The sequence below is a fragment of the Somniosus microcephalus genome, chromosome 24 (assembly GCF_052327205.1).
Source record: "Somniosus microcephalus isolate GS21.2 chromosome 24, FLI_Smic_1.0, whole genome shotgun sequence".
Taxonomy (NCBI): Eukaryota; Metazoa; Chordata; class Chondrichthyes; order Squaliformes; family Somniosidae; genus Somniosus; species Somniosus microcephalus.
In genome coordinates this window covers 12,103,839-12,128,859 of record NC_141010.1, presented here as the reverse complement: position 1 = coordinate 12,128,859, position 25,021 = coordinate 12,103,839, and the positions used below count along the sequence as shown (strand labels likewise).

The 25,021-nt window shown below is 46.3% G+C and overlaps 1 protein-coding gene and 1 non-coding gene across 2 annotated transcripts in view; one reads left to right on the top strand and one right to left on the bottom strand.

The window, feature by feature from the left end:
- LOC147101065 (leucine-rich repeat-containing protein 37A3-like) overlaps nt 1-25,021 on the top strand; it is a 142,232-nt gene that overhangs the window by 50,956 nt on the left and 66,255 nt on the right. The window contains exons 7-9 of the mRNA XM_085966218.1: nt 5,134-5,208; nt 5,303-5,418; nt 22,217-23,925. Coding sequence (XP_085822344.1) covers nt 5,134-5,208; nt 5,303-5,418; nt 22,217-23,925 — 1,900 coding nt within the window. The remainder of the gene's footprint in view (nt 1-5,133; nt 5,209-5,302; nt 5,419-22,216; nt 23,926-25,021) is intronic.
- Nucleotides 17,266-17,337, bottom strand: trnac-gca (transfer RNA cysteine (anticodon GCA)). Its single transcript has one exon. It is a non-coding gene; the product is annotated as a tRNA-Cys (tRNA).

Here is a 25,021-nt window from a genome sequence, read left to right as displayed (position 1 = left end):
CCCTTCACACACCAGCACCACTCTTTGACTTTGACATGCACATTTACAAACCATCTCACCAGGTGACCCTAACACACTCCCTTATTTCCTGCAGGCAAATCTGGCAAACGGTAGTAGAGAGGAGTTGAGGACAGGAAGAGGCAGAGCATCGATTCAGGTCCTCACCCCACTCGAGCAGCAAGTCATGGAGATCGTGGGGATGGCTCACGTCAGGGGTATTGCGAGTAGTGAGGCTGGAGGACGGATCTTGCAGAGTTCTTGACTATCTTTCACTCCATTCCTTCTCACTGAAATCTCATCCTTACACAATAAGCATGACAAAGTGCAGCTGCTTCCACTAGCCGCTCATCCATCTCTGTTATCCTTCGCACTAAAACCTAATTCTTGTTCCTCTCTTCCCTTTCAGTTCAGCAAAATGTCGAGCGTCCAAAAGATGAGGAACTGACAGAAAGCATCACAGAAGATAGCACTGAGTCACTTGACCTTACTTTAGAAAGCACCAGCTCAGAGACTAGCACTATGCATACATTAGAGGATAGGCTAGAGCGGTCTGCACCGGGAGACTCACCAAGCTCTAGTGCCTAGGAGCATGTGCAGATGGATGGTCCTGGAAGCTAGCTGGAGGGAGATCTTGCATCCTAGCTCTGCTGCAGAGGGCACTCAAAGCCAGATCCCTATACACAGGACCGTTTAAGTGCACTGGGCAGTCTGCCAGAGAGCTTGCACACAACGGCACAGAGCATAGAGGAGTCCAACTCTAGCTTGTGTGGGGTCGTCCAGCAAGGCATTCAGATCATGCAGTTAACCATGGAGCAAACAGTCTTCTTCTTAGGCAGTCCCTCGGAACCGAGGATGACTCACTTCCACACTAAGAACGAGTTCTCAGGTGACTGATGAGTCCAATGCGGGACCTACAGTCTCTGTCGCTGTTGGGGTTGTCCATGAAGGTCCTGACGTTCCAGGTCCCGAACTACATTTTAAAGGGTGGAAGATACCTGTGTGTGAATTCTTTTAATGTGGGGTGGCCGTTGCACACCAGCTACCACACGGGCTTGACAGAGCAAGGTCTTGGTCCAATGGCAAGGGGATCCAAGAAGAAACTTGATTGAATTTTTTGGGGAGGTAACAAGGAGAGTCGAGGGTAGCGCATCCCTCCCTCTTCCTCTCGCCCTCTCTCTCCATTTCCCTCTCTCCCTCTCCCTCCCTCTCTCCCTGTCTCTCTCTCCCTGTCTCTCTCTCTCCCTCTCGCGCTCTCTCCCTCCCCGTCTCCCTCACTCCCTCCCTCTCCCTCACTCCCTCCCTCTCCCTCTCTCTTCCCGTCTCCCTCTCCCTCCCCGTTTCCCTCTCTCCTACCCAGGCAGAGAGGACCTGCGGGAAGGAGGGAGGAGTACAGTAGGAGCAAACAGTCAGCTGTATGAACACTGCAGTGGAACCCACAATGAAGGAGCCTCTAGTGACAGCTCTGACAGCTTCACTAGCAACTCACACTGTTACCATGGTGGCTCTGGGGTACAGCATCTCCTCAGCTTTTCAATCCATGAAGGAGAGGATGGATATGGGCTTCCAGAGCATCACTACATTCCTTCACTCTGTTAGCACACAGAACAGAGGCAGTGTAGAGACGCTGCTCCATAACAGTGGCATTGGCTCCATGGGAGAGGCTAATGCTGTCCTTTCTCAGGATGACAGCGTGTTTCCCTGCCAGTCTCTGGCCCAGTGCTTTTATTGGTCCCCACAGCCAGCTGGCCCAGATTGGGCAGGCCGATGCCGAGACTCAGCAGTCTGCAGCTAGGCCCTCAAGCCCCAGCCCTGCTCGCGGTCGCCCACCACGGCCATCTCTAGTGCCCTCAGTGGATGATCAGCAGCCTCCGACCTCCCAGGCTCCTGCAACAGGGGAAACACTTTGTAGGAGCACTAGAATAGGTCAATCAGCACAGAGGCCAGACACAAAGGGATTGCATTAGGGCGATTTAATTTCAAAATAAATATGTTCTGAGTGGAGGCTTTGCTTAGGAGAATCTCTCCTCAATAATTTGTTGCCTAACAGCTCTGGCAGCACTGCTCGGCCTTAGTCTTCTGCATTATCTTCTTTCTCATCCCCTCCTTCATCTTACTCCTGCACTTCTTCCTCCTGTGGCGGCTGCAAGACTTGGCCCCTCCAAATAGCCTAGTTGTGTAGAATGCACCAAACCACTACAGATCTGGAGACTCGCTCCAGTCTACACTGCAGGAATCCACCAGATCAATCCAGGCACTGGAACCTTTGAGGACGTCTATGGTTTGCTAAGTGTAAGCCCTTGTATTTGTGTGGCTGCCATTGTATCGGTGCTCAGCGCCTGTGCCCGGGTTCCTGACATAAGTCATGAGGTAGGTGTGGAGAGGATACCCCTGTCTCCAAGGAGCCGGCCTGACACCTGTTGGTCTGGTTGCAAGGCAAGGGGGATCGAGGACTGGCACAGTATGAAGTGCCATGACTGCTGCTAGGATATCGGGCACAGACCTGCAGTATTCACTTCCTGTGGTCACACACCAGCTGAACATTCAAAGAGTGGAACCCATTCCTATTATAAAAGATGGCTGGTTTGTGATGGATGGGGAGAATGCAGGGCTCTGTGTGTGCAGTCAATAAGACCTTACATCTGAGGAAATCCTACAATGCGGGCAAATCCGAGAGCTCCCTCTTCCTGATCAGCAGCCTGTGTTGGAAAGATGATGTATCGCTCTCTCCTTGCGAAGGGGGCATCCGTCACCTGCCTGATGGCCATATGGACAGCAAACTGACTGATGTTGCTGGTGTCGCCTGTTGCAGCCTGGAATGAGCCTGTGCCATAGACGTTGAGAGCCACCGTTACCGTTCCAGCAGCAGGCAGTGCTGTGTGTACTCTGGTGTTTGGCTCCAATTCTTGCTGCAACAGGTGACATAGGTCAGTGACTGCCTGCTGAAGCGTAGCCTCGTCACACACTGCTCCTCCGACATGTTGAGGTGCAACATCCTGTTGTGGAAGACCCACCTGCTGTAACGCCTCCTTGGCCGACTTCTTTGGCCACCCCCCCCCCCCCCACCCCACAGGTCTTTGCTGTCGAAATTGCTGTTGTTGGCACCACTCTGGCAGCCTCAATGGTAATCCCAGCAACGTTCCCATCTTTTCTGGTACTCCTACAGCCAAATGTCAGCAGTCCGACTATGAAATTCAGTCCGACTATGAAATTCAGTCCGTAAGGGTGACCCTGAGCTTCCGGTTGCCTGTCACTTTAATTCTCCGCATCACTCCCACTCTGACCTCTCTGTTCTCGGCCTCTTACACTGTAACAAACTGCAGTCAAATCTCACATGATGAAACCTCCAGGAATAGGCCCAACCAGAGTTGGCAACCCTAATCAGTGAGGGATCAAAGAATCATAGAAATTTATGGCACAGAAGGAGGCCATTCGGCCCATCATGTCTGTGCCGGCTGAAAAAGAGCTAACCAGCCTAATCCCACTTTCCAGCTCTTGGTCCGTAGCCCTGTAGGTTACAGCACTTCAAGTGCATATCCAAGTACTTTTTAAATGTGATGAGGGTTTCTGCCTCTACCACCCTTTCAGGCAGTGAGTTCCAGACCCCCACCACCCTCTGGGTGCAAAAAGTTCTCCTCAACTCCCCTCTGATCCACCAATTACTTTAAATCTCTGCCCCCTGGTTATTGACCTCTCTGCTAAAGGAAATAGGTCCTTCCTCTCCACTCTGTCTAATCCCCTCATAATTTTATACATCTCAATTAGGTCCCCCCTCAGCCTCCTCTGTTCCAAAGAAAACAACCCCAGCCTATCCAATCTTTCCTCAAAGCTAAAATTCTCCAGTCCTGGCAACATCCTCGTAAATCTCCTCTGTACCCTCTCTAGTGCAATCACATCCTTCCTGTAATGTGGTGACCAGAACTGTACACAGTACCCTAGCTGCAGCCTAACTAGTGTTTTATACAGTTCTAGCATAGGATAGGCTGAGCAGCTGGTAAATGCTAAGCAGTGCGACTCAGGACACACTGGGGAGGATGGGATCAACAGTCATTTCCATTGAGTACATTATAAGTAGCAAAGTTTGACCCTGGGCAATGCTACCTTACCAAATCCTGTGCGTATAAGGTCATTTCAGATCATAGGGAACGGGCCTTACTCATGGGAATGGTCCTTTATGGACGTGAGGGGCATAGCTGATGAGAGCGTGGAAATTGTAACAGTCACATCATGTACACACGGTTGGACTGGGATTACTTGGAGAAGTCACAAATGACAATGCAATAAATGTTATGATTTAGTGCTCTGCTCAGTTGCATTAAACAACAGCTGCTGTACTGGAGCAGTCATTCCTGTATAAACCACTTCAAGCAGCCAGAATAGTGGTCTCAATAGATCGGTTTATACTTAGAAAAGAAGAAATGTGTCAAAGTACTTCGCATACAGTGAAATGCTGTTCACTGTACAAAATGGCTGCCATTTTTGCACGCAGCAAGATTTCACAACCAGCAATGTGATGAATGACTAGTTTTTTTATGGTGTAGGTTACACTTAGGATCATGGAGAGCTTTATGGTTGTGAAAGAAAGCTTATTTTTGGTGGATGACTGGTGATTTCTGCTTTTGTTTAGGATAATTAGTGGCATTAATTTCTAGTTTGCAAGATAATAGAAATTGGAAATAAACATTTTCAAAATTAGTATTCATATCTGAACTATTGTAACTATTTGTAATCCTAATACTGTAGGAAATAGCAAAAATATATGAAGAAAGGGCACGCATTCCTTTAATCTATTTTTCATAATGCAGTAAATCTTTATACTATACATAGCTTGATTATGAACTATCAATGTGGCACTGTAGAATTAATAGGCCTATAGGTCTATACCTATGCTTGAATTCACAATCTGTACTGCATTTTCAGAGGGAGATACTGAATAGTGGGTAGGCATTTATCCAGTTACCTGACCAACCCTCAAGCATCTTTATGTAGCTAATTTTAGAGTGGCATTAAAGGGGTTCAGCCTTAGATACAGAATGGAATTTATGCAGGTAATCTAAAGACAATATTTTTAATTTACTTGTTGCTGTATTCTTAACAGTCGTGTAACCTTTTCTGCTTAACTAACTTCATTTTCAGAGACTTGCGTGGAACAAAGCTCTCTGTTCAAATGATGTACCCAGCTTTTATGGCAGTTCCAAATATTGTACAGCTGTGAGTGTTTTTCCATTCTATACAAAGGTACTTTATTTACATTACTTTGCTTATTATTTGATTACTACCTTGTGTTACTTCATTACTTTTACAGTGATGTGCCTGATGCAGTGAGGTGCTGCCTTTGCTATGTTGCTCGAACTGTTGAAATTCTCTTCAATACTGTGAAGATACAGTGTTCAGATCCGTGTGCTAATGACACCTCATGTGGTAGGTCATGTCTGCATATATACATAAATTGCAACTGTAACGTGTTTATATGTACGAGCACCATTTGAATCGTAATGCAATCATGCCATCCAGTGAGCATTTGTTACTACTGCAGTCAGTGTATCTATTTAAAAAAAACTTTAACTCCTCCAGCTGTCTGAAGCCAACAGTGAAGCTGTTTCCTGCCAGCTCAGTTAACTAAACCGACAATGAAGCCCATTTTTTAATACATAAAATTGATTTGTTAGTTGAAACCTGTGCTGAAGTCACAGTTGGTGTTTTAAATTACTTATTTTAAAGGGATGGTTCTTAAAAGCAAAAATTTTAAAAAAGTTACTTTGCACCGAGCAAATAATCTGAATATAACTCTCTTTTCATTAACTCAGGGTTCCAAAGGGTTTTGTTTCACTTCCCTTCAGTTTCCTCTTTATGTCAATGGCATCTACTTATCAACCGACCTCATGTACCTTCAGATTCCTTCAAATTGCACCGTGTGTGCTGTTAATCTCTTACAGCGCAGGGATGAATCACTGCACCTTGACATCTTCCATTCTCTTCAGTGGGGTAATAAAAATAATTTCTGTTCTTCCAGCCTCAGTCTTTTTTAAAAATCTGACAGTATTCAAGGCCTCACTATTCCTTTTGACCTCAGATGGAACTCTTGCATCTCCATTGCTAAAGCTGGCTCAGGTTCTTCTTTTGTACCCTTTGTTCATCCTTTCTACTCAGCAGCTCTTAACTCAATGATAGTCCAGGTATATGTATATCCACACTCATCAGAAGGCTCCCCTAGTACCTCCTGGACAGGATAAACAAATAAGATTGTCATTGGAGAAGTGATCCTTCTCTCTCACACCATTTTTGCCTTCCTGTATTTTATTGACATATTATGGTCAGTGCTCATTTGACCTTTACTCTTAGGGGGTAAAATTGGGTATCGCCCTGTTTGGGGCGCTAACTTTTGAAATTCTGAAAATTTAGCGCCAGGCGCTAAGGATTCTGAACTTCTACTAAATTGGGTATCAGTGCCCCGGGAAGGAAGTGGGGTGCTAAGTCAAGCGCTAATGACCTCAGTGGGGCGCTACCAGCAGAGCGCTAATGAATTTCAGGTGCAATGCATGCAGCAATGATCCTTCACACTGGTTCCTTCCAGCTCTTAAAGGGGAGGTTGCATCATTGTGCAGATGCTCATTTTCAGCATTGCTGGCTTTGAGGTGACCTGCGAGCCAGTGAACCCCCTGATGGCTGTGGCTGTTCCCACTCCCAGGGAGAGAGCTCGTCGGTTCACAGAGGCACTGGTGGCTGGAGTGGAGCGCAGGAGGGCAATGCTGTTCCCGGCCACTGGAAGGAGGCCATCGCCTCAAGTGTTCAGGGCAATGTGGAGGGAAGTGGCCCAGGTGGTCTCAGCCAGTAGTGTGGTGGAACGCAGCCTGACACAGCGCCGCAAGAAATCAACAACCTCAGTCGGGTGGTCAAGGTGAGTACTTGCTTCAGCAGCCCCTACATACCTGTGCAAACAACCACACCCCCACCACTCACCCACTAAACATCTTCACCTACTCAAACTCACATTCAAATCTCACGCCTTGCCTACAATCACAGCTATTCAACGACAGCAGGCATATCTCCTAAACACATAGCTGGACCATGACTCAAACACATTTGTTTCTCTTACAAACCAAGGTGGCCCACAATAGGAGGGAGCAGCAGAGAACAGGCGGGGGTGATGCGCAGCTCCAGCAGCTCTCAGACCTTGAGGAGCGAGTGCTGAGAGTCATTGGGCAGCAGGTGTTGGGCGCCGTGGCCGTCGGTGACGTCGACCCCGTTGGGGGCAAAAACGGTATCTTCAGCCCCTCCTCTCATCCCACTTCCCCTTCACACCACAAACCTTTCTCACTTTCCACCTCCTGAGAATGTCTGCATTCCTTGCTCCATTCCTGCACCCCCCGCTCTCACTTTAACGCGAGTGTTGTGACTTTATGCTTTCAGAGAATCAGTAACCAGATGCCCAGCCTGTCCCTGAGCCCCCCACTGAGAGTGAGGAAGGAGAAGAGGAGGAGGAGCAAAGCACCGCGTCACTGCATCTCTCACCTGCAGGCACCACCTCAGATACTGGCACGACGCGATCTTTAGAGGCAAGTTTAGTAGAGGGGTCTGCACTGGGTAATGCAACGAGGACGAGCGGGCTGCAGCAAGGCCAGGGGGAAAGGGTAGCTCGGGAACCAGCTCCCCGGAGGACGAGTTTGCATGCGAGTTCTGCTGCACAGGACTCAGATGAATCTTGATGAGGAAGCGTTCAAAAGAAGAGTGATGGCCATGCACACCGAGATGATAGATGCATTGGCAAGGGTGCTCGAGAGCCTCTCAGCAATGGTAAGGAACGAGGAGGAGTCCACCTCCAATATTGCATAGAGCTCTGCGCACACCATGGAGCCCATCATTTCCACTCTGCAAAGATAGTGGACTCCCAGAGAGATCGTGCGGATCCAGACCTCATGACGTGTGCCATGGACGATGTGGCAGCTTCCATTGCAGCACAGGCGGAAGGAAGTGACGCAATGTCTTAGTGCTGTAATGTAGTCAATGGTTGCTGCCATCGAGTCTCAGACTGCTCTCATGCAGTCTCAGCTGGATGCCATCGTCACTGTGTCCACCACAGTCTACCGAGGATCTCACAGTGTCGCAGCAGGCCAGCAATCTGTGCTCCAACAGATTGGTAGGGATGCTGAGGTGCTGTCCCAGGGGAGTGGGAGTGGGTCAGTGGAGCAGGAACCTGCTGTCCTCTCTCAGGATGACAGCATTCCTGATCCCACCACTGCCACTCCACCATTGCACTTGTCGCTGCCTGTCATCCAGTCAGCCCAGACTGCCGCCGCCCATCCTGAGGTGGCGCAGTGTACAGCCGGGCCTTCCAGGCCCAGAGCTGGTCGAAGGCGTCCTGCAAGGCCATCTGTAGTCTCTGGCACTGACACTCAGCAGCCTTCCACCAGCCCTGCTGCTGCCACTGGGGAGAGACTACGTAGGAGCAGTAGATTAGGAAAGGGGACTGTAAAGAGGGGAGGCAAGGGTTTGCACAAGGGTGATTAGTCAATATTGTTGTATAGATGTGGTTAATGGTTTTTGATAAAATTAATTACTGGAATGTTGCAGATTTGGTGCTGTGTCTCATTTCAGTTCTGGGGTGTAATATGGAATCACAAAGTGATGCAATGATGCCAACGTGCTCAGCAACCGGAACGAGGACTCGAAGTCACTGGAAACGAAGTCTGATAAGGCGGTCACGGAGTGGCTGCCTCTCGTTTGTCCTCCTATTCCTCCTGCTCTTCTTCCTCCTCCTTCTCCTCATCCTTGTCCTCCTCCTCCTGAGGTGGTGCGGCTATGCCTGGTGGCAATGGCTGTGCCCTCATAATGGCCAAGTTGTGCAGCATGCAGCAGACGACGCTGAAAAGTGAGTACCGGAGGGTTCCTCCTGAGCGGTCAAGGCAGCAGAACCGTTGCTTGAGCACTCCGATGGTCTGCTCCCTTCATGCGGTGGCTGGAACTGATCTGGCATACTGGTCTGGCGCGGGATGAATGTATCGTGGCTGCTGCCAGGATAGCGGGTATTGACTGTCAGGATTCACCGTGTGTGGTCGCACACCAACTGCACATTAAGTGAGTGGTAGCCTTTGCGGTTACGGAATACCTCAGGATTGTTATGAGGCACCCGCAAAGTGACGTGGGTGCAGTCAGTGGCGCCCTGCATTATGGGGAAGCCCGCTATCCTGGCAAAGCCACGTGCATGCTCGCACTGCTTCTGTCTGGTCATGGGGAAGGAAATGTAGTCCCTTCTCCTTCTGTACAGAGCATCCGTGATCTGGCGGATGGAGCAATGGACGGCAAACTGGGAGATGTTGGAGATGTCACCTGTCGCACGCTGGAATGATGCGCTGACGTAGAAATTGAGGGCAACGGTGACCTTGACTGCCACTGAGAGAGCCGTGGTGGTCCTGATCTCAGGCTCGAGGTCTGGCTGCAGGAGGTGCCAGAGCTCTGTGACCATGTCCTTGCTGAAGCGGAGCCTTCTAGCACACTGCTCCTCAGTGAAATTCATGTAGGCGAACTGCTGCCAGAATACAATAGCAAAATACTGCGGATGCTGGAAATCCAAAATAACAATAGAAAATGCTGGAAAAACTCAGCAGGCCAGGCAACATCCGTGGAGAGAGAAACAGAGTTAACGTTTCAGGTCGATGGCCTTTCGTCAGAACTGGAAAAAAGCAGGAAAAGGAATAGATTGTGAAGCAAGTTAGGGGCTGGGAAAAGGGGGAGGGGATGAAAGAACTGCCAGAATAGCCTGGGTGGGTAAGGCGTCCTGTTGAGACCCTGTTGGCCCTCCTACCTCTGGCCATATTTTGCACTCTTTCTCTGTGCCTCAGTTGCCTCCGACGTTGACGCTGGAGGGCGAGGCCCAGTGCCAGTACAGCCCTCATGAAAGGATACAAATCTCCCCTCAATGAAACTCAATAATCTTTATGTGCCAGAACACTCATTGAAATGCAAAATGCGCAAATCGGTCAAAAGGCCTCTTTGCCGATGTGAAATTAACAATGCAACATTGTTGGCCAACGAAATCTAACACCGGATGTAGACGCCTTTAAATAGCGCCGCCTCCTCCAGGGGACATCCGACTGAAAGCCGCCTCCTCTACCTGTCGCTGTTAACGGCAGGCGCACAAACGGGGGCGAGAGGGAATTTTTCATCCGGAGCGCTACGCACGGCAGTGACGTCACGATCTCCGGGCGCAGGAGATCGTGGCGCAATGTCTTACCGCCGCCGCAAAACTCCCGCCGAATTTAGCGGGAGGCCTTGATATCGCCGCGCCCGGTCGCAAACCCACTTACGTCCCGTTAACGCCTCCGGGGGGCACTAACAGGAGGCGCATGGAGCCCAAGCTTTCTTAAAGTTGGAAAGATGCCATCCTAAACATTCTTCCTTCTACCTATCCCTGTGTTGTGTTCAAATCGAGACGCATTGCAGCCTCCTGCTCCAATTCTTTCCTAGGACCTCAAAACTATGAACTTCTTACCTCCCTCATGCCAATTTCAGGTTTTTAAAACTCACACTTGGCATTACCTAATCGCTATGTCCAGATTTGCCACCTGTTTTTTACTGTTTTCAATTTTGTGTCCTGCGCAATGGACATTGGGCCATAACTTTGGTCTCAAGAAAATTAAACAAAAATACCATATTATTAGGAATGTACTTGCTACAAAATTAGTATATGGGGATGAATTGCTCCTAAATACTTTAAGTTCCAGTAATCAGTGGGATACTGTATGCTAAATTATTAAAAAGGGAAGCAGCAGGCTGTGTGTGAGATAGATACTAGCCTTTTGGGACTGAGTTTGAATTCAGCCCAGAGTATGGGATAAACATCTCATCAATCTGCTGGCTTTAAGGATCCTTGTATAAAATAGGTTCTAGCAGTCTTAATGCAGTATCTAATGGGCAGGGGTCCATAGCACAAAATTCTCCCAACTTCAGAGCTAATTGACAATCTTACTTACAGAGGAACTCCACCACCTCCAGGTTCCCTTCCAAGTCACACACCATCCTGACTTCGAGGTATATCGCCGATCCTTCATCGTCGCTGGGTCAAAGTCCTGGAATTCTCTCCCTAACAGCACTGTGGGAGCACCTTCACCACACGGACTGCAGCGGTTCAAGAAGGCAGCTCACCACCACCTTCTCGAGGGCAATTAGGGATGGGCCTTGCTAGCGACACCTACTGTTGTAATGTGGGAAACACAGCAGCCAATTTGCACACAGCAAGCTCCCACAAACAACAATGTGATAATGGCCAGATAATCTGTTGTTGTTGTTGTGTGGATTGAGGGATTAATATTGGCCAGGACACCAGGATTAACTCCCCTGTTCTTCTTCGAAATAGTGCCTTGGGATCTTTTACGTCCACCTGAGAGAGCAGACGGGGCCTTGGTTTAATGTCTCATCTGAAAGACGGCACCTCCGACAGTGCGGCACTGCACTGGAGTGTCAGCCTAGTTTTATGTACACAGGTCCCTGGAGTGGGACTTGAACCCACAACCTTCATGACTCAGAAGCAACTATACTACCCACTGAGCCACAGCCAACACTGATGTCTTAGAGCTGGATACCTGTTGTGTCAGTATCAGGCTACTGGGCTGCCCAACTCGTGGAACTAATGGGATTTCGGAGTGGCACCGTGCCGCTTTGTTGGGTGTGGGGGGTGGGGGCGCAGCGGGAGGGACAAACAGGCCAGTCTACCCAAAGATTCCAAGGCTGTAGCCTTTTGCTGTACCCTCACTGGTAAGTCCTCAATTCATGTAGCAATCTCTCTGGGATCGGTTGCAGTTCAAAAATGGCTTTATGGGCCCTGCATGTCGCCCTGTACGGCAAGTATGCCTGCTTACCTTTGGTTGTATAAGAGGCAGGATTACTGGAAAAGCCCAGGGTCCTACAATGCACACTGCCAAAAGTGATGTTGGAATGGAGGGAATAAGTAGTTTCTCTTTTTCATCTAAGGTTTGAGCCCAATTCAAGGAAGTAGCCTTACATTACTTCAGCTTTGCAAAGCCTTATATTGAACTTCACGACAAAGGTTTTAAAAGAACCTAGGGCTTCATTTAAGTTTCTGGGCTGGATTTTCATTATGGAGTCGGGTTGGAGGCGAGACTACAACTTTCGGGGTTGTAGTCCCACCTCCATCGAGATGCGGCCAATCCACGCGATTTTAACTTGATTGACTTTGTTGAGCCCGCCCAGTGGGCTCAGCAGGCCAATTAAGGGCCACCCGGCAACAGATGATGTCACAGACTGAAATTTCATCTGTCAAGAGGTTTTGACAGATGAAATATCAGCGTTTCACAGCTGTTTGAAGCTGTCAAACACTGACAGTCTTACTTCTAACATGATTCTTTCTCCACAGACTCAGTTAGAAATCTCTCCTGCACAGAAAGCTGCAGGCTGTCACTTTTGACAGTTCGCAGCCATTCTGCTTTCTGTGCCGGTGAGATGAGGGACTCCCGAGATCTAAAGGAAGGAAGGCTGAAAAGGTAAGAAATGGTATGTAAAACTTATTTAATCACTTTAGACTCACCAAGCACATTTACCTTTGCACTCATGCACACATCACTCACCTGAACACTGACATCTTGACCCCTCCAAGTCCTTCAACCCGACGGCCCGCCTCCTCTAACTTAGCGTGGTTTGGAGCCGTCGGGAATCCCACAGTTCAAGCTTAAAAATAGGGATTAGGCTAAAAACTGCCTGTTAACTACCTGTTAACAGGCAGTTAATTGGCACTAATCCCTTCCCGCCTCGGGCAGGCGGGTCCCAGTGTGGGGCGGGTACCCGCCTCCTTTGAAACTGGCATGGAGGCGGGTTTGGGTGCAGGATGGGGTCGGGACCCCTGATTTCAGGATTTTAACCCCCCCCCCCCTCCCCACGCCTCCAATCCCGACTCCACGGCCCAATGAAAAATCCTGCCCTCTATGTTTAGAAAAGAGTTGATTGTTCCATCAACTGTTTTGTAACATTAGAACTCTGGGTGGCAGTTGGAGACCAGTGAGCAGAGTCCTGGACATACCTTTTAAATGAATTTGTGCAGAAACACTCAGAAATCCAGTTACATTTCTTCCGATGATGGCAACTGCTGCCTAGGCTCACAGTTGAGTCTTCATGACCAAGAATAGACAAGCACCAGAAACAGCAGCATTCCAAACCTCAATTCAGGCACTTACAGAATTTCAGCTTTCTTCTCTGTTGTCCACGACCAAAATAGCCATTAACTCCTTGAAACCAGACTGCTGCAGCCTGTAGTAGAGTGTCAGTGATTGTTTCTGTGCAAACCAAATAGGAAAATCTCCATCCCTGAGGAAAATCAACAATTTCTCCCGAAGGATGTAAAAAGATTTTTTTTTAAAAGGGTTGAACGATTGGGGTAGACTGTTTAGACTGACTGTGGACTTCTAAGCCTATTTTTGGCTGTGTTGGCTGCTGCAGCCGAGTTCAAAAATTGTGGAGAGTCATTTGTTGGAGCTGGAGGACAGCCTCTACCCAGAGGCTTGTGCACAAAGTTACTCTGCCAATATGGGTGTGCTGCCATTGGGGCTGGAGGATGATGAGGAAGAAGAGCAGCGGGTCGGAGTGCAGAGACCTGCAGCTGCTGGGTGAAGCAGGGGAGGGTGCAGGAGGCCTTGCACCATGGGAGTGCACTGGAACAGAACATCTTACCTTCAGTTAATGGAGGAGCAGTGTGTACGCCGGCTTCACCTCAGCAGGGATGCTGAGACAGAGCTGTGTCACCTGTTGCAGCACCAACTGCAGCCCTGAACCTGGTCACAGACTTTATTGCCTGTGGTTCTAAAGGTTCTTAGGCAGCCCCTCGGAGCTGAGGATGACTTGCTTACACATTAAAAATGAGTTCTCGGGTGACTGATTAGTCCAATGCGGGACCTACAGTCTCTGTCACAGGTGGGGCAGACGGTGGTTGAAGGGGGCGGGTGGGTGGGGTGCTTGGCTTGACGTGCGCTGCTTGCGCTTGGCTTCCGCTTGCTCCCGGCGAAGAGACTCAAGGTTTTCGGCGCCTTCCCGGATGCTTCTCCTCCACTTTGTGCAGTCTTGGGCCAGGGATTCACAGGTGTCGATGGGGATGTTACACTTTTTCAAGGAGGCTTTGAGGGTGTCCTTGAAGTGTTTTATCTGCCCACCTGGGGCTCTCTTGCTGTGTCGGAGCTCCGAGTAGAGCGCTTGTTTTGGGAGTCTCGTATCGGGCATGCGGACAATGTGACCCGTCCATCGGAGCTGATCGAGTGTGGTCAAAGCTTCGATACTGGGGATGTTGGCCTGAGCAAGAACACTGACATTGGTGCGCCTATCCTGCCAATGGATTTGCAAGATCTTGCGGAGGCAGCGTTGGTGGTACCTCTCCAGTGCTTTGAGGTTACTGTGGCCATGACTTTCTACATCTCAGAGTCATTCTAGGCTGCAATAGGTGACATTACAAATATCAGCCCATTTGCAGTTCATTGCTGCAAGAAGCAGACGGATGCGCTCCTCGCTAAGATAAACAAATAGAGGCAGCAAAGCTGGTAGACAGAGCTCTGGGCTTCAGCAGGATAGCAGGCTTCCCCTAGGTGCCGAGCATAATTGATTTCACCCACATAGCCTTGCGTGCTCCATATCAAGAATCTGGAATACACATCAACAGGAAGGGAAATAACAACAGAAAATGGTGGAAAAACTCAGCAGGCCAGGCAACATCCGTGGAGAGAGAAATAGAGTCAATGTTTCGGGTCGAAACCCTTCATCAGAATTGAGAGAAAAGGCAGGAAATGAAACAAAGGGCAGTTTGGGGGCTGGGAAATGGGGGAGGGGATGAAAGAAGAGACATTAAGAGATATTCAAGGTGAGATGAGATGGTAATAGGACAGGTAAAGAAACAAACAATGGCTCTAGATGAAGTGTGAAATGCGCTGGCAGAGTGAGAGACAGCTGCCATGTGGGGGAGAGAAAAAAAAGGAAAAGTCACAAACCAAAAGTGTGGATAAAAAATATAAAAATATAATAGGGACCGAGGTTATGATCTGAAGTTGTTGAACTCGATATTGAGTCTGGAAGGCTGTAAAGTGCCTAATCGGAAGATGAGGTGTTTGCTATTGTGAACAGGAAGGGCTTCCACTTATTTAATACTAGCTGGGGTGGACAAATGTAAGAAGTCACACAACACCAGGTTATAGTCCAACAGTTTTATTTGAAATCACAAGCTTTCGGAGCGCTGCTCCTTCGTCAGGTGAAGTGGAGAGATGCCTATAGACACAGATTATATAGTCAGAGAATAATGCCAGATGATTACAGGTAATCTTTCTAACTGCCATTTATCACACCTCGGCAGAGAGATAATCACAGCAATCAAAGGTGTGAATGGTGTCCAAACAGGTCAGTCAGGAAAACATTACATCAAAGAACAATGAGGTGGGGTCACAAGGGGTAAAATGTTGCAGATGCTGGGGTCTGTATGAAAAACAAAAAACAGACAAAAAACATTTTCTTTGCTGGAAATCACAGCAGGTCCGGCCGCATCTGTGTAGAGAGAACAAGCCAACGACGACAGGCAGTGCATCATGCAGGTCTGTGCCTGGTTTCCTGGCAGTTGTCATGATGCCTGTATACTGCGCCAGTCCCCAATCTGCCCTCTCTTCCTCCCAGACCATCAGGTGTCAGGCTGGCAGCTTGAGGGATAAGAAGTATCCCCTGAGCATGTGGCTGAAAACACCTGTGAGGAACTCGACCATAGACACAGAGCCACGCCTCTAACAGAGCTCTGATTGAGCAAACAATTGGCATAGAATCATAGAATGATGCAGCACAGAAGGAGACCATTCGGCCCATTGAGCCTATGCTGACTCTTTGGTAGAGCTATCCAATTAGTCCCACTCCCCTGCTCTCACATCATAGCTCTGTAAAAAAAAATCTCCTTCAAGTATTTATCCAGTTCGCTTTTGAATGTTACTATTGAATCTGCTTCCACCACCCTTTCAGGCGATGCAATCCAGATCACAACAACTCGCTGTGTAAAAAAATGTTTCTTCATGTCACCTCTGGTTTGTTTGCCAATCACCTTAAATCTGTGTCCTCTGGTTACCTAACCTTCTGCCACTGGAAACAGTTTCTCTTTATTTACTCTATCAGAACCATTCATGAATTTGAACACCGCTACTGAATCTTCTCTTAGGCTTCTCTGCTCTAAGGAGAACAACCCCAGCTTCTCCATTCTCTCCACGTAACTGAAGTCCCTCATCCCTGGTATCATTCTGGTAAATCTTTTCTGCACCCACTCCAAGGTCTTGATATCCTTCCTACAGTGTGGTGCCCAGAATTGAACTCAATACTCCAGCTGAGGCCTAACCAGTGTTTTATAAAGGTTTAGCATAACTTCCTTGCTTTTGTTCTCTAGTCCTTTATTAATAAAGCCAAGGATCCCATGTGCTTTTTTAACAACCTTCTCAACTTGTCCTGCCACCTTCAAGGATTTGTGTACATACACCCCCAGGTCTCTCTGTTCCTGCACCCCCTTTAAAATTGTACCATTTAGTTCATATTGCTTCTCATTCTTTCTACCAAAATGTATCACTTCACACTTCTCTGCATTAAATTTCATCTGCCATTCCACCAGTCTGTCTCTGTCCTCCTGAAGTCTGTTACGATCCTCCTCATTGTTTACTGCATTTCTGAGTTTTGTATCATCTGCAAACTTTGAAATTATGCCCCGTGTACCCAAATCTAGCTCATTAATATATATCAAAAAGAGTACTGGCCATAATACCGACCCCTGGGGAACACCACTGTACACTTCCCTCCAGTTTGAAAAACAACCATTCACCACCACTCTCTGCTTTCTGTCCCTTAGCCAATTTTGTATCTATGCTGCCACTGTCCCTTTAATCCCATAGGCTTTCATTTTGCTAACAAGTCTATTATGTGGTACTTTGTCAAACACCTTTTGAAAGTCCATATACACACCGTCAACCACACTACCCTCAACAACTCTCTACGTTACTTCATCAGGAACTTGATCAAGTTAGTCAAACATGACTTGCCTATAAATAATCCATGCTGACTTTCATTTATTAGCCCATAATTTTCAAAATACCAATACATTTTGCACTGTATTATCGTCTCTAAAAGTTTCCTCACCACCGACATTAGGCTGACTGGCCTGTAGTTGCCAGGTTTACAAAGAAAATAGGAGCAGGAGTAGGCCATTCAGCCCCTTGAGCTTGCTCTGCCATTCAATGAGATCATGGCTGATCATAAATGGCATTGAGGGAGCACCTGGATTTGAACCAGGGACCTCTTGATCTGCAGTCAAATGCTCTACCACTGAGCTATACTCCCATCTCCTCTCCCATCCTGTCTTGCAAGCTGGAGGAGATGTTGGAACCCAGAGCCAGAATGGCAGCAGTCTGAGCTTCCATTGGAGCTGTCACCAAAGGCTCCATTTCCCAGGGCCTTGGTACAGTGTGCTTAGAGGTGATTATGCACCCCATGATTGACTGCATTGTTTCCATGCCTTTCACAATGACCTCCCCCGCCCCTATACAAGTTGGAGGTGGACTCCTCAACACTGTCCGACATTGTCAACAGGCTTGCTGACAGGCAGCCTAGTGCACTGAGAACTTGGTGGTGCACAGCCATCTGCTTCCATAGGCTTGGCCTTTGAAGTCAACATCTGTGATCTCTGCAACAAGGCTTGGGTGTGGGTTTGCCCTCCAGCAAGCTGATTCCTGGGCTGTCCTTACCCTCTGTCCTTACTCCTGTGCCCTTGTGCTGGTGAATCTTCCAATGCAGACTCCTCTAACTGACCCTCTAAACTATGTGGGGTGTTGATTTCTGAGCTGGTGCCCGCAAGGATAAGGTTGAAAGACGATGTATATTCAGGACAGCTGTCCTCTTCTTCCTGTCCTGCAACTTGACACGTTACTTCTGATGGACCTGGAAAGAGAAGAGCGGGATAAGGGTTAGTGGCGAGGATTAGCAGAGATAGATGATTCCTGGAATGAGATCAAGACTGAGATCGATAGATTCTTGGGCACTAAGGGAACCAAGAAATATGGCAATAGGGCAGGAAAGTGGAGTTGAAGTAGAAGTTCAGCCATGTTCTTATTGAATGGCGGAGCAGGCTCGAAGGGCCGAATGGCCGACTCCTGCTCCTATTTCTTATGTTCTTATGAGCACCAGTTCAAAGCAGCGCCACTTTGTCATGCAGAGTGTGTTGAGGGAGAGAGTTCAGTGAGAAGAGAAAAGGAGGTAAGATGGCCAAACACCTGCTGAGCATATCCTCCAGCCCCGCCAGTTACAACAGTCCTGACACGTCCTCTGCCCACAAGTCCCAGTGCAGCCTCTTCTAATGGGCACAGGACTAGCAGGGATGGCGGCCCTCCGCCTGTCCCTGTCTTCTCCCTGGCATTGTGTGTCAGATTGTCCTGCAAGAAGCAAAGGAATGTGTTAGTGTGTGGCCTGCTGAAAATTGTAAAGATGTGCATGTCAGTGTAGAACAGTGTGATGGTGCGTGATGGATGCTACAGATATTAGGAAGTGAGGGAAGTAATTTTGAGGACAGTAGTTGCTGCAGAGTATGCCAGCAGCAACAGAAGAAAGATCAGTGAAATGTGATTAGAGGAGAGTGATGGGAAGCGGGGAAGGGAAGGCTTGTGAGTGCTGAGGCTACAGATGGTGCAAGGCTGAGGAGAGAGTAAGAGAGATGTGAATAAGGTTGACCTATACCTCTCAATTTTGTTTCTGGTACTGTGGATCCTTCATTTACATTACAGGAAACTCTCAATTTACCGGCACCTAAATAACCGGAAATCTCTGTTAACCGGCAAAATTCAGGAGTAGGTTCAGGTAAGTTTTACTTCATATTAGTGGCCGTTCCTGGATCTGTGGCCATGTAACTGGGGTTTCTGCGCCTGTTGCTATGCAACAGGGATGCTTGGTCTGTGGCTAGGGTTCCTGCACCTGTTGCTATGCAACAGGGACGCCTGGATCTGTGGCCGTGTACAGGGCTCTCGTACCTTTTACTATACCTCTCTGTAATCCGGACTTTTTGATAAACTGGCACCACGCCAGTCCCGTCGGTGCCGGATAAAAAGAATTTCCTGTATATCCATAAATTCTGTACTCTGCAGTTCACCAATGTGTTTCTTTATTGTAATTAATGTTGAGTAACTGGTTTGCAGATTGAGACACCAAACTGCAAGTGTAACTCCCAACATTTAAAGTAAAATCTGACTGCTGTAGAGAGAAAAAATGTCTGTGAATACATTACAATCAAGGCATGTAAAACTGCATTAAACACACCGTGACAAAAACACAAAAGTGTGCATGAGACCACTCACCAGAAGGAACAAATACAAATGAACACACACCATTCAGAGCACATGATTGTACTTACTGATCACTTTATGTAGGTCCAGAAATATATTTTTAACATAGTTCTGAAACTGTTCTCATAAAATATTTGACTTTAGAACCACCAGATAGTGGCCTTGACATTGGTCATTAAAACTAGTTTTCATTGTATTTTATATATGTATATATCATTTGTGCACTATATACATACATCTGGGGAAATGTGAAATTATCCACTTTAGTAGGAAGAATAAAAAAGCAGAATATTTTTTAAAAGGTCAGAAACTAGTAAATGTTGGTATGCAGAGGGATTTGGGTGTGCTATGCATGAATCACAGAAAATTAACATGCAGCTACAGAAGCAATTAGGAAGGCAAATGATATGTTAACCTTTATTGCAAGGGGTTGGAGTATAAGAGTAAAGAAATCTTGCTGCAATTATATAAGGCTTTGGTGAGACCACAGCTGGAGTACTGGGTACAGTTTTGCTCTCCTTACCTAAGGAATGATATACTTGCCTTAGAGTGGGTGCAACGAAGGTTCACGAGATTGATTTCTGGGCTGAGAGGGTTGTCCTATGAGAAGATATTGAGTGGAATTATTCTACATTCTCTGGCGTTTAGAAGAATGACAGGTGATTGCATTGAAAATTCTTAGAGGGCTTGATAGGGTAGATGCTGAGAGGCTATATCCCCGGCTGGAGATTCTAGAACTAGGGGTCATAGTGTCAGGATAAGAGGTCAGCCATTTACGACTAAGATGCGGAGAAATTTATTCACTCAGAGGGTTGTGACTCTTTGGAATTCTCTACCCCAGAGGGCTGTGGATGCTCAGTTATTGAGTCTATTCAAGACAGAGATCGATAGATTTTTGGACACTAAGGAAATCAAGGGATATGGGGATAGGGCGGGAAAGTGGAGTTGAGATAAAAGATTAGCCGTAATCTTATTGAATGGCGGAGCAGTCTCGAGGGGCCGTATGGTCTACTCCTGCTCCTATTCTAACGTCCTTATGTAAAATCCAACTCTATATTTAGGTTAGATTTAAATATATATCATACACTTACCACCACTGACGTTACTCCTATTAATTAAGAATGTACAACAGTATTAACAGGCAAATTTAATTGACGTTTTTAAAGAAATAATCTTAGAAATTACTATCAGAAAGCTAGAAATTTGCCAAAAACTCATAGTTTGCCTTTTATTTCCGACTTCCGTACCTGATAATGGGTGATCCTAGCAAATGAACACTGCATTTTTGTAACATTCCTCTGTCAACTATTTTAACATAAGCATTAATCTTTTTGAATTTGGGATGTATAGCTAGAGGGATACAGCACAAATCCCAGGAGATGATGATGGGGATAATTTTCTGAGCTGTGCTGACAACAAAGAGCCTCGTTGCACATATTGAGAAATAACAACAGAAAATGCTGGAAAAACTCAGCAGGCCAGGCAGCATCCGTGGAGAGAGAAACAGAGTTAACGTTTCAGGTCGAGGAACAGCACCTCATCTTTCGATTAGGCACTTTACAGCCCTCTGGACTCAACATAGAGTTCAACAATTTCCGATCATAACCTCGGCCCCTATCATATTTATATTTTTTATCCACACTTTTTGTTTGCGCCTTTTTTTCTTCCCTCCCACATGGCAGCAGTCCTTCACTCTGCCAGCGCAATTCACACTTCATCTCGAGCCATCCTTTGTTTCTGAACCTGTCCCATTACCATCTCCTTTTGTCAATATCTCTTAATGTCGCTTTAATTCTCCTGCCTTCCATCCTATCACAGACCTTCCCTTTTGTTCTTTCATCCCCTCCCCCATTTCCCAGCCCCTAAACTTGCTTTAAAATCTGTTCCTTTTCCTGCTTTTTTCCAGTTCTGACGAAGGGTCTTCGACCTGAAACGTTGACTCTGTTTCTCTCTCCACGGATGCTGCCCTGACCTGTTGAGTTTTTCCAGCGTTTTCTGTTGTTGTTGAGAAATTGCATGCGCACTGCCCACAATTTTCTCTCCATTAATTTTAAAGGTCAGAAAATCATGGGCAATATGGTGGTTTTCTAATATGCATGACGGGTTGATGAGGCCCCCCACTGGAAGCGCAAACTCAAAAAATACCCTGATGAGTCTGTGCAAGACCCTGGAACGGCCACACCTGAGTATCTTGTCACCCCACGACTGCAGCAATATACGGGCATTGAAAGGAAAGCAAACTGATACCCAGCTTAAGGCAGCTGAGCTATGAAGATAGGGTGAAGAATCTGGGAAGATTCTAAATTCTTTTGTGAATAGAAAGATTTAATCCTGCTGTTAAGTCTCCGAGTGTCACAAACGTCTAGAATCAGATGGCACGGGCTCAAGTTTAGAGAAGGAAGGTGCACACACAGTATAATTCAATTACTTTTCACAGAAAGTGGTGAACTTGAGGCATAGCCTGTCCTGGGAGGCAGTGGAGGCAAATAGTGTGGAAAAAAAAATTAAAGGAGAATTCAACTCATATTTAAAGGAATATTGAGAGGTTTTAGATTTTGGGACCAGCCCAATGGACTGCAAAGTTGTTTCTGGTTATGCATCTTTCAAGGTACCAATTATTTCTAGGCTATGGTCTGAAACTTTAACTACAAAGAATTTACAAACTAAAAATTAATGAGTATTTCAAGCTAATATTTTAGCATAAAATTAAACAAGGACTACTGTTCTGCTTATTTGTTTCTTAATTTAACAGTATAAATTGATTTGTATCTTCTAAATCTGGAGAAACAATCATAAATAAAGTGTACTGAATAAAGTTACTTTTAAAAATAGAACAGGAAATACAGAAATGTATGATATTTCTGATTTCACTTTTATTTGTATTACAGATGTAAGTGAAACTTTTCTGATGATCAATGGAACTGTGCTAAGATCGCAGATGTCCCTAAAGAACCACAGAATATTGGAATCATTCTTTAATCAAAATGTTGATACCAGTGAGAGCTTGAACCATGTTAGCAAGTTAGCGAGATCTTCCAAATTAGGTCTGCTTCATCAAATAGAAGAAAGTGAAAAGAACATCTATGTTGGAAATCATTTAGATCCACGCGCGGCTTCTTCAAAGGCAGCAAAAATGCCTCATTTAAGTAGAATTAGACAAAGGCCATCCTTTGACAGAGATAATAGATTTAGTTCACACCTTGGCAGAGCAAACCATCTTCAGTTGAACATTAATGGAAGGAAAAGTGGCAGACATAGTCCTCTCAACATATTTGGTTCTGATAAAATTCCATTACATCAGTCAAGCCATGATCCACGTGATCATCATAACCGCGGGCCTCCTCTAGGCATAGGTTCTCCTAAGTTAGATAACAGGGGTAAAATACTAAATCTCAAAAAGCACAAAATTATAAAGAGAGTTAAGAGGGACCTATCAGATCATATAACAAATATCAAGCAGGAAGTGAAGGGGACTACAGTTTTTACATTCGAAGAAACAACTACAGAAACACCAGAAGAAATGTACGGATTTGAAGTGGATTACCCAGATGTTGTGGAAATGGATCTTCCTACTCCAGAGACAGAAAAGCAACACACTGAAGCCGTAGTGGAAGTCCCACAAGAGGAAATTCCTGTATTTGAAACAGACGATACTCCTTCAATAATTGAAGAGCTACCTGAACAAATCATTGAGGTGGGAAATAATAAGTCAAAAAATAATGTTGCTAGAAGCCTCAATGTTGACTCTCTTAAAGCTGAGCAAAAGCCACTGCTAAGTAAAGCACTTGATCCTGGACATTTCAGTAGGACTATTCAAGAGGCTGAGATTCTTGATCTTGGTGATAATGAAACGATTCAACTTAATGTTTCAGATGGATCTTGGCACAAACCATTAGGTCAGTTCCTGGATAACGCTGTGCAGAAAAACGGCCAGACAGGTTTCAATGCAAATCCTGTAACACAACCCAACTCTAAGCTTACTCAACTTGATATTATTAAACTACTCGAAGATGCATATAAGAACTCTCCAAAAGATGGCAATTACAGTCAACAGCCCAATGTGAACATGGTTTCTGATCAACGGACAACCAAGTTTCCAGAAATAGTGATAAAGGAAGGTAATAAAGATTTAATTCCCCCAGTACATCCCAAGAAAATAATAAAGGAATCAGTTAAAAGTTCTTCATCCAATAATACTAAAATCAAAACAAATGTTGATGATATGTTTGAAACTAAAGTTAATGAAGAAGTACGAGCAGTAGAACCCAACAAGGATATACAAACTCTGTTTGCTCACGTAATAAGAATAATTAAGATAGATTGTCTGAAGCCTAAATTAAAGGCGGCTTGTACAGACCTTCTTACCAAAATAGGACACCTAATGAAGCAGTATGAAGGAAAAGAGTATTTACCTGAACTAGGGTCTTGGAATCCTTCTCTTTTGCGTCCAGACGAAAAAGAAGAAGCACAGGGCAAAGAGACAGAGGTGTTCCCTCCACCAATAACGCGACCACGAGAACGGCCGCGACCACACAAAGGACATGAATTGGGAAAATATGTACCGAATTATGCTGAAACACATACAGAACAGCCCAAGGTAATTTTATTATATTCTTTCAAAAAACGTCGGTATTTATCTTGTATGTGTATGTATACATTTGGTCTTTTGATCTTGCTCTGCTCTTTGTGTTGGCCAGTGGCGGCTTTATTTTTAATTCCAATTCCATGCCTTGTCTCCATATCCTTTAATATTCTTATTTTCCATGTAAGGATCTGTCTCCATTTTAAACACCTCATTGACTTTGCTTCTTGACCAGTGCATTCCACATTCTCACAAACATTTGTGTGAAAATGTTTTCATATCTATATATTATTTAGAATTGTGCATATGGTATACCATTCCTGTCCACCAACTTTACTTTCTGTTGTCATGATTTTTTTAATAATTCTTTCAGGTCTACATTTCTAACAGAAACCAGCTTTTTCAGCATTTTATCATGGGAATGTTCAAATGTTACTGTGGCAATGTAGCAGCTCCCCAATCCCCTCTCCCATTGGCCTCAGCCTCCAGCGAGTTTCTTTAGCCACTGCCCAGTCTCTGGCGCACACTTAACCTGATTCTTCCCATCCCCCTTTGGCTGTGTCCATCACCCTGGCCGGTCCATCTCACATCCCTCACAGGTTCCCAGCTTTGCTGTCTTGGCCAGCCTTCCCCCACTCTCTACAGGTTGCTACCCTCAGTCCCAACTCTCTTGGCTCTGATTCAGTTTTTATTGGTGGGCTTCCCTAATCTTTTTGGCTCCAGACCCGAGCATAGTGCCTGCTTTTCCTCAAGCTATCACCCCAGCCCAGGTCAAACAGTGTTGCTGCTCCAGCCCCACCTCTTCCCAGCATCAATTTAGTTGTTCTGCTGCAGGCCTCCCCACCGCTTTCAGCCTCCACCCTGGCTCAGACTCTCCCTATATGTTTCTTTACACTGTTAACAAACATTTGTTAGTCAGCAATGGGGTCGAGGGCAAGGGAAAGGGCGCGAGGGATGTGAACTGATGGCCGCAATGGCATGACAAGAATGTATCCTCCCTATATTTTTCTTTGGTTTCTGATCAGGCTTGTGGCAGGTAGGAGATAGGAGGGAGGTGGCTGGCAGCAGATACAAGCTAAGGTGCTGAGAGCCACAAGGGCACAGGATAAAG